Source organism: Atractosteus spatula, chromosome 5 (assembly GCF_055471065.1).
Source record: "Atractosteus spatula isolate fAtrSpa1 chromosome 5, fAtrSpa1.hap1, whole genome shotgun sequence".
Taxonomy (NCBI): domain Eukaryota; kingdom Metazoa; phylum Chordata; class Actinopteri; order Semionotiformes; family Lepisosteidae; genus Atractosteus; species Atractosteus spatula.
Window position 1 is genome coordinate 34,028,083 of NC_142710.1, and position 13,726 is coordinate 34,041,808.

The 13,726-nt window shown below is 35.7% G+C and overlaps 1 protein-coding gene across 2 annotated transcripts; it reads right to left on the reverse strand.

Moving 5' to 3' along the window:
* Positions 1 to 3,011: 3,011 nt before the first annotated feature.
* Positions 3,012 to 11,024, reverse strand: LOC148834990 (uncharacterized). 2 transcript variants are annotated; one of them, XM_088917785.1, is made up of 7 exons: positions 10,832 to 11,024; positions 8,017 to 9,247; positions 7,366 to 7,515; positions 5,787 to 5,928; positions 5,197 to 5,333; positions 4,390 to 4,482; positions 3,012 to 3,193 (listed from the first exon to the last, which is right to left on the reverse strand). In XM_088917785.1, exons 2-7 carry the CDS (start codon positions 9,226 to 9,228, stop codon positions 3,113 to 3,115), a joined length of 1,815 nt encoding a protein of 604 aa, XP_088773911.1. In that variant the 5' UTR covers positions 9,229 to 9,247; positions 10,832 to 11,024; the 3' UTR covers positions 3,012 to 3,112. The 2 variants fall into 2 exon arrangements, with proteins under 2 accessions (XP_088773911.1, XP_088773912.1); XM_088917786.1 differs by lacking the exons at positions 3,012 to 3,193; positions 5,197 to 5,333 and having other exon boundaries at positions 4,299 to 4,482.
* Between the last annotated feature and the right edge of the window lie 2,702 nt (positions 11,025 to 13,726).

Sequence of the window (13,726 nt, forward strand, 5' to 3'; positions counted from 1 at the left end):
TTTGCTAGCTCACACTGATTGTGTTAAGGTCTGCTTTATTCTGACAGTAAGGTTAGCAATGTCATCAGGTGGTGGGTGCACTGCATAAGAAGACAGTCACTGTGCATTTTGGTTAGGTGCAGGTTGTCAGTTTTTGTTCAAGATGATTTATGTTCTTCAGTTGTTTTTAAAACTACTGGTTGTGAGTGGCATAAGTTTTGGAATTAGTTACTGGAGGTGCTTTGTTAATACTTCTTATTTTCTAAATTCCTCATTAGGATTTTACCATATCCATATCTGTTGTTTATTTAAGGACGTGTTTAGTCATATGTGGCTTTATACTGTATCTTATGTACTTATAATACCTCATGGTATTGTATCTACATACACTGAGGGAACATACCCCCCCCAAAAAAAAACATGGGCGAATCCCATGAACCTCTATTTTGATCTGCGTAGGAGAGTTAGTTTTTTTTTCAGGGTTCAGGTTATGAACTTGCAAAGACATAGTTAAGGGTAAGGCTGCAAGAGACCTGCCTTCTCCCACTTATGTCATGTGAAATATCAATCAAGGAAATTAAAATAGGGATACGTTTACACGGTCCTAATATTTAAATAATAGGAATAATGGCTTTCTGCACGTAGGTGAGCGAAGACGCTGGCTCCCGCAAGACCGAGGTAAACAAATCTCCTTATTGTGCTTTTGCCAAGTGCAATTTAAATGTGACCTTACTGTAATTAAACTGATGTAGGCTGGTATCTTTATATAAATCAAGATAGTAATTAGAGTTTTCCTAATTGGGACCCCAATGTAAAGTTTTAGGTCAATGAGAAAATGTTGAGAAGCTTATCGACTTAGTGAAATACGTTTATGGTTTATCTCTTGCGGGTGTATTTCTTGAAATGCCTATTAACATATCAGCAAGCATAGAAATTCGGAAAGAAACTGATAAAATAGAGAAAATTTGTTTCAGTACCTTTAGGGTTCTGCCTAGGCTGAATATGCAAAAAGTTCATCAGCTGGGGCGGCACAGAACTGCATTTAACAGAGGTCAGAGATGCAGCAATTAATTACACTCTTCGTAAACCTTTTAACTAAAAATGATACCATTCTGATCAAATTGATATGTTTACCGCCATTATGATAAAAGATATGATCTTTCTTTGTCTCCATCTCAACATATATAAATATATCAGGTGGGTAGAGACACCCGAAGAAGTCTCCACGGCCGAAACGTTGTGTTTTCTTCTCTTTCACGCATGGAATAAACCTCTTACTAAAACCTTATTAGTACTGTCTGTGTGGATTAAGGCTACATATTAACTAAGTGCAACAGAAAAACTAAGGAAAATATTTTAACAGTCCCGTTGTATTAGTTATAATGCTTTTTGCAACAAATTCCACAATTTGGCAAAGACCTAAGCGGGTATGTATGGTTTGTTTCATTTTAAAGGTAAAGTGTAGCAAATTGTTTCAGAGCTTTGGGACAATTGTACATGGCGTACTGCTTGTATTTGAGCAAATTAATGGAAATACAGTAACAATAACACTACTGTATATATTTGGTGTTGGGTAGAAAGTACCCAAACACATCAGCTATGATTTGAAGCTGTTTTTTTTAAGATGTTGTTTACATGTACCGTTCTTCATCTGTGTAATGCTATTAAAAACAAAAAAAAAAGTAAAGAGTTTTTACGACAAACAAAAGTTTTGTCACCACTCTCCTACATGGTCTGCTGTATAAATGAAAAGCAAACTTATAGACCTTTCAGCTCCATCTGGTGTCTAAAACAAAAAATACAGTGTCAGTACCTATACAAAAGCCACACTCGGCTCACTCACAAGTAATTCCCTAGATTTAGTTCATGAAAGCCAAACTTTACAATTTTGTGGACTATATACATAAAATGGTTCCCCCATGTTGCTTTTCATAAAAAGTTTTCTTAAATAAGACAGTTAAATAATGCAACAACCTTACTTAAGCAGCTTATGAATTTTAAGACTTTTTATAATATTTATATGAAACCGTTACTTTGTTTTGAAATGAAAACTGTAATAAAACTTTTGTAATGTATATCTTTATTGTGTTTTAAGCTGTGGGTATAGTTTCAGCCTTCCAGGTGTTAATGAATTAAGATCCTTTTTTGTTTTCCATCATATTGAAACAAAAACAAAAGTCAGACATACTGTAATCCAGTAGTTTTATCATTTTCATTGGTATGTGTGGAACAAAATGTATCTTATGATCAAGTATGTTTGTAAACAGTTCGTTACAGTTTGTTAAGGTGTCAAACTCTCAGACTTTAGAACAGAATTGCTTCCAGGGTTAATTTTGATGTTTAAGTATCAGATGCATTTTCTTTCTAGATGCTTAGGTACTGTATGTGTTGCTAAACTAGTGAAACTGAATAACAATCTTAATTTTTTGATAAATTGGTCTACATGATGCCAAATGTTTCTACCATCTGCACATCTTAATCTTGTTGTTAATTTTTATTTTAAATGAAGTAATAGTTGGGTGAAGAAACAAATTAGAAAATGATCTTTAGAAAATATAGTATAACCCTAGTGTGATCTATTTAAATGTTGAAATTGCTGATTTTCTGAGATGTTGGGATCAGCATGAGTTCATTGAATGGGTATGGTCCTTGTAATAAACATTTAATCCTACTGTTTTTTTAAGTTGCAGTTCCGGTATGCATTGATCTAACTACTGCGTGTTTTAGTTAAAATGCAACACTGAAAATACTGCTGATTTTGTATGTTTTAGTTTAGATTGCAAGCTCTTTTTATGTCAGTAGCTGACATGTGCAGAGGCTGATAAGGTGAAGGTGGTATTTTAAAGTTGAAATCCACACAACTGTGACCATAATTAAAGTTTTGAAACTAGAATGGAACCTCACAGTGCACATCAGACTTGTTTTCTATAATCTTACGAGTTGTTGCAAAATTCAGAGAAATTAATGTGCTATTGCCAATCCTGCAACATTTCAGTTAATATGAACCATAGTAATAATGAACAATAAAGTACACAGTTATGATGATCGTTTTATTTCAGCTTAAAGTTTTCCCTGTATGTATGGCATTTTTACATTTATATATAAACTGTTTGTATGCACTGCTTAAGTCCTTCTACCCTTCTCCAGCCTCCTCACTCTCTTCTACAGTCTCCCATACCACACTGGCCACCCTCTCTTCCAGCACAGGATCCTCCTGAAATAGAAAGCACAACCAAGAAACCAGATCAAGGATGTGTATTCTTAAGTAGCTTTGTTTTCCTTTAAAGGAATATTTCATAACATCTGCAATTTCTTCTCTGTGTTCTTGAAGTCATTTGCTCGGCTGGCTAACTAGTAACAAATCAATTATTTTAAAAATGCTACAGCATGATCGGCTCTGGCTCCCCGTGACCCTGTATTGCATAAAGCAGTTAGAAAATGGATGGACAGATAAAACAGATAAATGGAAAGAACATGCATACATTTACAAGCTTCGTCTCATGAACACAGGAATCTTGTCCTTTTGATCATATAAGTATGTATGTTTCCCATGTCAATTTACTCCTAAATTATGAAATGGCATTGCAACTGTTATTCTAAGCAGAATTTGCAGAATATGACAAGGAAAAGGCACAGTAGGAAGCAGATCAACTTACAGATAACAAACCAATTTGGATTCACTGCTACTTCTAGGAGGACAAATTGCTAGAAAATCTACAAAGGATTTTTTTTTTCTCCAGCTAAACCACAATATAATCTACTTTTGTTGGTATAATGTTCATAGCCATCAAGTCTCTAAATTCAGATATCCAACAATGCCATGTGTGTGTTAGTCGGTACTACTGTATTATCAGGTCCAGGATGCATGTTCTCCCTGTAATGTGTACGAAGCTGTCACAGCAAATATGGACAATAGTACACCAGGGGAAAAGATCTTTTGTAAATTCTGTAGATTAATAGTCTAGATTGCAGCAATATGCACAGGTTTAAGAAAGTATATAACTTCTTAATTAGTTATGCAAACAATGTATTAAATTCTAAATGAAATCAAATGTCAATTACTGAAATTATTCAAAAAGCTTTAAAAAGATCTCTTTACAATCAGTATTTGAACAAAGGTGATGAAATGGAGTTCTTCAGTACACTATTTGTTGTATTACAGTGCTTGACTAGAAGTGAATAATATAAATGTTTAGTTTAACAGTGTATTTGTAGAAGACATCCTAAGTATTGTAACTGGGACTTTGACAGTTCTGTATCTAACAGGGATGGATAAAGGTATTTAACAGAGTAGGTGTAAAATAAACAGGTACCAGTTATCCAAATGAACAGAAAAAGAGTTTAATTTTTGCATGTAAAAGACCGAGCAATACAAACACAGTGCAGGTACAGTATGTGCTGTATCATTACCCAGGGTTCTTCTGCAATGACTGTTACCAGCTTCTTTTTGAAGGAGCACAGGTCTTCCATATTTCCGAGCATTGTGGGGTCAAAGAATGCTCCCTGTTGACAAGATGGGCAAACCAAAACTTTACTCATATGACCTGATGACCAGGCGTTCATTCTACATTCTATATCCTCTGAAGCACACAACAAATGAGTATCAGGAGTAATAGCATTTGCTACATTTTTAATGGCCTTCTGTATATATTGAAAACAAGTATGCAGGCACATCTGACAACACAGGAAAAGTGAGAACCACTATATTTTTCAGATTTTATCTTCAAGTCTTAAATTTTGTTAGAAGGTCCACCCACCACATAAACTTAATTTGTATAACTCTGTAGGATATCAGAAATGCAGAAATCCTAAGAATTACTCTTAAATTCCATCTTTATGATTGTGTATAGTATATATGGGCATTTTTCTGTTATTTCTGCTATTGAATTTTGCAGTAAACTTTAGTGTTCCAACAACCAGATTCACATGTTATTAGATCACCATTTTGTTCTTTAATGCTTTAAATCAGTTGCTGAACAGTAACTTTGAGTTGGAAACTATCTGGCTTTTAGGAAAGTCTATCCTATCTGCCATCTTCCTGTAGCACACAGGGTTGCTACCTGTTTCAGGTCAAGTGAAGATACTGGTAATATACCTAGAACTTCCTTTAGTAATTACAGAATATTGCATAAGTTTCTGAAAAACGTGCAGATAAGAGTAACAAGAGTGTGCCAGCAAAACTGTCTTGACAGTGCAGTGACTCTGTTTGTGACATACTTGTGGTGTGGCGAGCATGCAGGTTCTGAAGTTGTGGGGCTGAAGTTGGTTTCTCTTACAAAACTTCAGAAACTGCAGCCAGACTTCAAAGACCCCTTTCCTTTTCAAGAAGATTTCTTTAAGGTGCATCTCAAAGTCTAAAAGCAATTTAAAAATCTTATCAACATTTACATCTATAAAGCTATATTTTAACAATGTAACATTGTTCCGGTAATGAAATTATCTTTTTGACTTACTTCCGTTAATTGGAAGTATTACCAAAAAAAAGGCATTTGTGGTTTCACAGAATGTCACAAGACATTTCCGCTAGCATCATGCTTACTCATATTGTGTAGATAACACTCAGCTGCAAGGCATTTACAGTAGTTGTCTGCAATAATATACAACATGAATCCTGACAACAAATACAACAAAGGTCAACTGCTGATAAAAAAGCAGAAGGTTTCTCCTTTAAATTTTGTAATATCAAATAAGTTTCATTTTCACATAAATTCTAAGACCACAATGTGTTCCGTTTCAATTAATTATGGTGAGTTTCATTAGGAATGGAAAGATTCTCATTTTCTGCAACCAAGAGATTTTTTTGTCACCTTCAATTTCTTTGTCCTGCATTAAGTAGTAAATGAATCCATTCCTGTCATTAATAACAGCATATGGAAGCAACGTGAATGAGCTGGGTGGGAGAAAGAGGAAGTTATGCAAAGCTTTTCTCCAGTCAGAAACCACAGAAACCTGCAGAAACAAAATGGACAGAATTTCAGTCTGAATTTTACTTGTGAATCTCCTTGTACCTTCATCTTTGTTATGCAATTAAGAAATAGTCAGTATTAAACTTGCCATGGCAACTGGTTACAAGTTTCTTGTCATAAAATTGTACAGTTACACAAGTTACAAGAACACCAAGCAAGATCACATACTATTTGATTGAGTAATTCAGGCATCCAGAATGTCCAATTCAACCACATTTAATCAATTCAGATAATATTTTACAAGCTTTGTATAAATATCAGAAAGTGGTAAAAATGTGATTAAATACAACAGGAAAACATGGGGATTATATGTTGCTGAAAACACTCATGTTAAAGTTTGAACGTTTTAATATATAAGAAACAATGATATAAAAAATATCAAATAGGTTAAAAAAATGTTTACGTGAAGATCCTAAACACCAGTCTTCACTGTCTGTATGTATATTGTCTGAATCCAAAGATCTCAAGCTACTGTGGCTGAAATCTGCCCAGGGATTTGTTCAGCAGGAAAGTTCTTATTCACAGACAGCAGAAGCTGAAGCACAGGCCTGGAGAGTCATGGCCTGACCAGATCTGAATCCAGAATGAGTCTTTCATATAATGCTATAAATCTGAAAGTTAAATGTATTTCATTAGCTACCTGTTCACCATGCCAGTTAATAAGTGTAGAAGTGAGTAGTGTAAATCACCAGATAGTTCACACTGCTTCCTTTAAACTGAAACCATGGTTCCCTGTACAGTTGATAGGGCTCCAGTGAATTGAGAAAATAATGAGGCAAATAAAACCAGGATGACAGGGCGTTAGCATGCTAATGACAGTCCTTAATATTCATGAGTAAATATTTTAGAGAAGTAATTATAGTAATAACTCAGTAGGTGTTGCAGTGTGTAACTAAAGAAATAAGTGTTCTACTGTTCTATGAGGAAATTATTAGCAATGTTAATTTATCATAATTACAAAATTGGAGGTTTGGGGATCGCTCTGTGCAGATGAATGGAAGAAAAGATTAATATAGCCAATAAACTTAAATAAGAATACAAAGAACAGTTGGTGTTCTTTATTCCAGCACAATTATTTTATATTTATGGATGTTATTACTGCAGTTTCGGGGGTCTGTATTTCTTTTTCCTTTTAGGTGGTATGTAAGCATTGATGGCAATGCTCAAGTTCACATCTGTAATAGTAAGCTATGCTACTGTATTTTCTTGGTGTAAGGGATTCAGTTGGTATTTCTGACCCTGAAAGGCTGTATGTTGTGTGAGGCTGTGGATTATTTTTTCAAAGCTTTCTACTTCAATACAAATGAGATACTGTCCTAAGATTATTTTAGCACCCTCTTCATGCTTTTGTGGTGCTTTGCTATAATTTCACGGATAAAGCCTTTAATCAATGTAACATTTGTACTGAAAGAATACATACCCTTTTAATGAGGAACTTCCCCATGGTCCCCAGGTCAATTCCTCTGTACCAGAAATTGTTCAGTTTTTCAGTGATGCTGAAGTTCATGTCCAGCTGGTAACGGTAGTCACTGCACATGGTAGGAGTTAGAGCTATTTTCACACCATCTCCCTAAGGTAAACAAATCTGCCATAACATGTGGTAATTCACATTCACAGAAGTATTGTCTGTCATACAGTCTAATGAATTGAGATCTTGATTCTTGTGGAGCCCAGCAACATTACGTTAAACATTATTATACACTGTGCAGTTCCATGTGTAGCACTATTGCATACTACAGTACTTCCATAATGTAAAAGCTTAATTCATACTGTTGTTTATGTGAAAATACAGAAAATATGGACATGATGAGGGACAGTAAACCTTTATATTTTAAGGCAGGGGTTTTCATCATTGGGTCTGGAGACCCCTGTGGAGAACACAAGGAATCACTTTCACATGTTGAATTTGCCACCATGCTAACTGTGGATTTGCACATATGCAATTCCACTTATTATGATCAACTGTTGGGGGTGGGGGGGCTTGAAAGCTATTAGGTTTAATGTGGTGCATTTAAATACGTTTGTGCATTTTTTATTTGTACATACAATGTTTAACATTCCATTTACTTACCATGGTGACCACGGTTTTTTTGTAGATTTTCTCAGCCTGGGCTGTAGAAAGAACGAGTCCAGAATCCAGAAGGAAGAAGCACAGCTGACCTTTTGAATATGTACTAAGGTACAATTCCCTTAGCTCATCCAAAAACCTGCGAGTGATTCTCCCTTTCTCCTCTTCAACTGATGGCTTTATGAAGGTCTGAGAGGCAAACTCCATCTGCTCCTCTTTACATCCTCGTTTTGAGTTGACATTTGTTTCTTCAAGGCCCTGAACCAAGGATGGACCATGTTCTTCAGCTGTACTTTTGTCATTCTCAGACCTTGATGCATCTCTTATATTCTCCTCCATCTCTTCAGCAAAGTCTTCTTTGTCAGTCTCTTGTCTCGTTCTTTGAGGCTGGAGTTCATCGCTTAAATCTTCAGCATAGAATGGTGATATATTCCCATGTGGATATGATTCTGATTTAATGGACAAATCTTCCAGTGTTGTGATTTCTGGTTCCAAGTCAGAGCCTGGAAGAGGCAATGAACCTTCCCTTGAATTTCCATCACTTAAATCTCTGATAGGTTTGCTAGTAGCTAGAGTATCCACATCTTGTCTCTCATCTGGTGGAGTTTCTTTTAGTGTCAGAAGCGTTTGCTGAACATGTTCAGCTACGTCTGCTTCCTCACATGCAGATGAGCTGTCATTGTTATTCTTTTGTTCCTTCTTTTCTATGTCAACTCTTTTATTCTCATAATGAGCATCAGGTGAACTGCTGAAACCTACAGGGTCTTCCCTGACATCTCTGATGTTGATTTGAGGGCCTGAAGTCACATCATGGAAAGCTGAAATCACTTCTTTTCCCAACAAGGGGGAAAACTGCTCTTCCTTCTCTTCCTGATCTAGGTCTTCTGATTTCAAAGGAAAAAGAACTGTGGCAATCTGAATCCCTTCACGGGACTCAGGCTTCAGCTCGGCCTCAAAGAGGTGACCCTTGTTTCCCCGGTCCCACACTTTGGCAGGGTAACTCAGCAGGACTGACCCAGTACAGTTGTGTTCATAATCACTAGATCTTTGCTCCACGCAAAGGCCTGGTTTAGGTTGGCAGCTGGTTTCTGTAACGGAAATCATTTCACTGTGGGGTCGGCTGCGAGAACTCCCTGAAGGCAGGAGAGCCGCTGTGATGTCTCTCTCACTTTCTGTGGTGATTGGAGACTTGGCGTCTGTCAGATTGGCATCCATTTTGAGCTCTTTATGTTATCTACGAGGAAAATGGAGGTCCACATTATTTGTAAGTGACCAAAAATACAAGTACGACCCTCCCAGGATGAGATGAGATGAAATATAAGCGGTAGCATAAAAGGTTAAAAACTAGATGATCTCATTTGCCCTCTTACCTTGTCAAGTTGCTAGTAGCTTGATGCAACCGAAATGTTGACAAATTTTACAATTTTAAACAAAACATCAAATGCTTCAAACACTCCAGACACTATACTCCTTTAAATGAATAACTACTCCTTCAACATTTAAGACACAGTCTAGAACAGTTAATATTTGTCAAAAAATGAGGCCCCCTTGTCAGGATCACAGAATATTTCAGGCTTTTGTAGTAAATGAACAATTTAAATGGAAATGCAATGTTCTGAGAAATTTAATTATTTAATAAAAATGTTCAGAATTTAAAAAAGCAGGAACATATTTGTGAAAGTTTGGCAGCCAAATAGGCATATGGGAAAAAAATTACCTTTCTCTCTTTTAGTACCATTTTAGGTGGGTTTTTTTCCATTTCAGGTAGACAGTAGCAGATTAAAATTTGAGGTTAGATTTTGAATCTATAGATATAGAAATATACCTTTAATTTAACTCTTTTTAACAGGGCTTTTAGAAAGATTGCACCCTAAGAGAAGGTGTGGTACACTTTTAATTTATAATAGGAACATTCTCAAATAACTTTCTTAGAATTTGGTGTAGACAGTAGCAGTCTCCACAGCTAATTTACCTGTGAATTAATCATTTAAAATCTGTTAAATGTAGTAACAAATTTAAACAACTGTAAAACTAGAAGCTTTTAATAGAGGTCTTGGTGTATTATATCCTGTAAACATTTTTACCATAAGGATTCCTGTAAATAAGGTAGTGCACTTATTAAACAGTTTATTTAAAGTGCTTTTAATAAGAGTTATTAAGATAATGTTACACTTTATTGGATTGGATTACACTTAATGGAAATATTTTATCATTTAATGTTCCATGTTGCACAGCTCCAGAAATTTAATGTATGATAAGACTGAATTTATAAAATTATTTTAATAAATGTACATTAATTTCTGTTACAGCTAATGTTCTGTGCATTTACACTTTCCATTTTGTTTCAGTTCATGAGTTCGTCTAAAATTGGATAAATTAAATTTACACTATTTTGTAAGAACAGAACGCAACACTAAAATGCGATATACAAAGGAAAGGTGATGTTGTATTTCGAAAACAACTAACTACGCATTAACCTACATTAAGCTTTAACAGCATCTCCGTAACACTTTCGAACTGGCAAACAGTTCAGTAAACTATTCTACAGTATACTCACTATCCCTTATTTAAAAAGACTACTGCGTTTGCACCACCACAGGCGATGTCACCAGCAAATCCACACAAGTGTAAAAGTTATTTAACAGCAATTAACAGGTGCAGACGGTTTTTATAAAAAAACATAAACAAATGTTTAAAACTGAAACTTAATGACGCCTTTGCCTTCCGGCCTTTACACTTTGGACTTGAAAATGAAACAGTGCAGCCCCTACGTAGTGGGTAACCCCCAGTGCGATACAATAAAACCAGCGATGCTTACCTCTCACTTCAGTTAATGCAAGTTTTCAGAATCGTTCAAACACTGTTATACCTTCATTGCTTTATTTCCATAAACCCGTGTCTCCCATATCCGCCTTTTCTTTTCTATTACAGTTACAGTAAACGGGCGGAGTTTACGGGAAATGCGTTCGTCCTAATGCACCACGAACATCTCGAAGAGGGAGATTCAAAAGGCGGAACTAAACACATGGATCATCAGACACTAAGCTGAAGGACCTAGACTGGAGCAGGCTGTAGAATCTCTACTTATTCAGTTTGATGCTTTGTTATGAATTATGTTTTTATTTTGTTCAGACAAAAACAATGAGAACTTGCATATGCTAAGGTTCTATTGCTTTTTAATATACTAAAAAGAATTTCACCTGATGAAGGTACAACGCCTGAAACGTTTTCTCCTTTGTACTGTCAGCATTCAATCTTAGCATGTTTATTTGCATGTAACTACAAAGCAGAATGCCTAAAGTATAATCGCATATTTTGATATATAGTATGCAATCACTTTGCCCTTTAGAACCGTAATTTGTTGCAATTACGTACTTGTTGTATATAATACGGAGCGGTGGCTCTGTGGCCAAGAATCTGCGCCTGTGGCTGGAAGGTTGCCGGTTCGTATCCCGCGGCCGGCAGAGGAATCCTACTCCGTTGGGCCCCTGAGCAAGGCCCTTAACCCCAACTGCTCCAGGGGCGCCTATAAATGGCTGACCCTGCGCTGTGACCCCAAGCTTCTCTCTCCCCCTCTGTGTCTCATGGAGAGCAAGATGGGGTATGCGAAAAAAGACAAATTCCTAATACAATAAATTGTATATGGCCAATAAAGTGATCGTATCTCTCAAATACGTACAAACACGTTGTCAGTGCTAATATTGATATGTGCATACTTGAGGCCATATATTGAAAAGAATGAGATCATTTCTGAATTTCAGCAAGAATCACATTTTTTACGGCGTGTATTTTTTAGCATTTTTTATTTATTAGCAATTTTATAATAAATTATTACACTGTTTCAAGAAAACTTAGATCTATCAACTAAAAATGATTCATTTTTGAAGTGGTGTTATGAATGAAATCGGTGCAGTGTCAGAATTACAAGTCGTGCTTAAAATGACATGTTAGATAACGTAGTTGTTTCATTTCTCAATATTACTGGGATTTATAATGGAAGTATTGATCATCAGCTTGTCTAATTTGGCATATTTAAGTATTTCTCCATCGTATGTATGTATAAATTTATACATACACCCGAAGAAGGCTCTACAGCCGAAACGTTGTGTTTTCTTTCTTCTTTTTTCAGCATGGAATAAACCTCTTACTTATTCCTGTATAAATTTGTGCCTTGTTTTGCGTTATGAAGTAACCCTATGATACCAAAAACAGGCCATGTAGCTTTTGAGACACTTAGCCCACCAGGGGGAGTAAGAGGCTTAGATTTTACGCACCTTACAGGTTTGTGTTTAAAGTCTTGTCAAAGTCTTACCATTAATGGAATTTAGAAAGATACCAAATCAGTAATAGTAGTACTGTGTTATGAGTCATTATCTTTTGGATAAATGGAAAAATGTGTAACCGGTGAATTGTATTAAATAATTATCAATATAGCATTCTCAAATGGAGAAAAGCAAGCACAGTTTTGCCATTTGTTTAGAGAAAGCCTGTTTATAAAATGAGATTAAATAGTTTATTTACAAAAATTAAATGTCCATGTTATGTAAATGTTTCTTAAAATGCTTTTATGGTGTGAAAAGGCATTACCAATTGAATTTTTTGGGCAGGACATCAAGCAGCAACTGAAGAGAGTTCAATTTCCTCTTATTTAAAAATCTGTTCTTTGTGTGTTTTTTTTCATCTTTGTGTGTTTTTTCTGTCTTTATCATCTTTGCTCTTTCTGCCGTGACATCTAGAAATTTAATCACAACCCAGGTTACCTGTTCTATCATTCCAGCTGGACTGTGTTTGCTCATGTGTAATAAAGGGGTTTCCAGATATTTACAATAAGTAGCTTGATCTAGTGACTTCTACAGCAAAAATTATACAGGAGCTTAACAACCACCATGAATCCTAACCTCTCCAGCTCCATTTTATGTATAGTGTCGTCATGGTCTAAAATACTGGGTAACTGTCTTGATATCAAATAAAGAGACTTTTGAAAAGAACAAATGCTGCCACTGCAGCAGAAAAATCCATTCCCAGCAAATAGATTTGGTTTGAAATATTGATATCTTGGACAAAGACTCCTGTTTTTATCAGCATCTCTCATTAGAGCTGGTAGAACACAAAGCAAAACATGCTGTCCAGACATTGGTAATCTTTTACATTCCAGGATATTTCAAATCTGACTCTTTCCAGTGTGGCGTTATGATGAAATACTGCCCAAACGCAGAGATGTTTTGAGACAAGAAGCAATGACTTTATCAACAAAACATTGTAGTGTCTGAACTTTGTGACTCTTGAATTACATTTTGCCAAAATGCCAATCCTCTTTAAACACATACATGTCCCTACTTTGAATAACCTGGCAAGATCCCATCTGTGTTTTTTTAATACTTGGCCTATGTGTCCCTAACCCATTGTGGGACCATCTGTAACTCACACAGTCATGATAAGCTAAGCAAGAATTGTAATTTAACATAATTCTTTGAGTAGATTAAATGGGTTTTCCAAAAATCTATAGACTTTATATTACTTACCTTGGGGGAAAAAAAACAGATAACTGCCCTTCTGCAACGATTTTGTTTAATTTCTTAAAGAAACTTTCAAGAAATTATTCACTAGGAAAAAAGATGAAGATCAGGAAGAATACATTTCTAAATCCTGCCTTGTGCCCGTTATTTGCTGGGATACACTCTGACTCCCCTGCGACCCTGTATTGGATAAAATG

What these genes read in the sequence shown, in the direction of transcription:
- LOC148834990 (XM_088917785.1), bottom strand. Translation starts at nt 9,228, where the DNA reads ATGGATGCCAATCTGACAGACGCCAAGTCTCCAATCACCACAGAAAGT. An exon ending in GCATGCTCGCCACACCACAA is followed by an intron (nt 4,483 to 5,196) that starts GTATGTCACAAA and finishes TCTTGTCAACAG; the next exon opens with GGAGCATTCTTTGACCCCAC. An exon ending in TCATTGCAGAAGAACCCTGG is followed by an intron (nt 3,194 to 4,389) that starts GTAATGATACAG and finishes TTTCTATTTCAG; the next exon opens with GAGGATCCTGTGCTGGAAGA.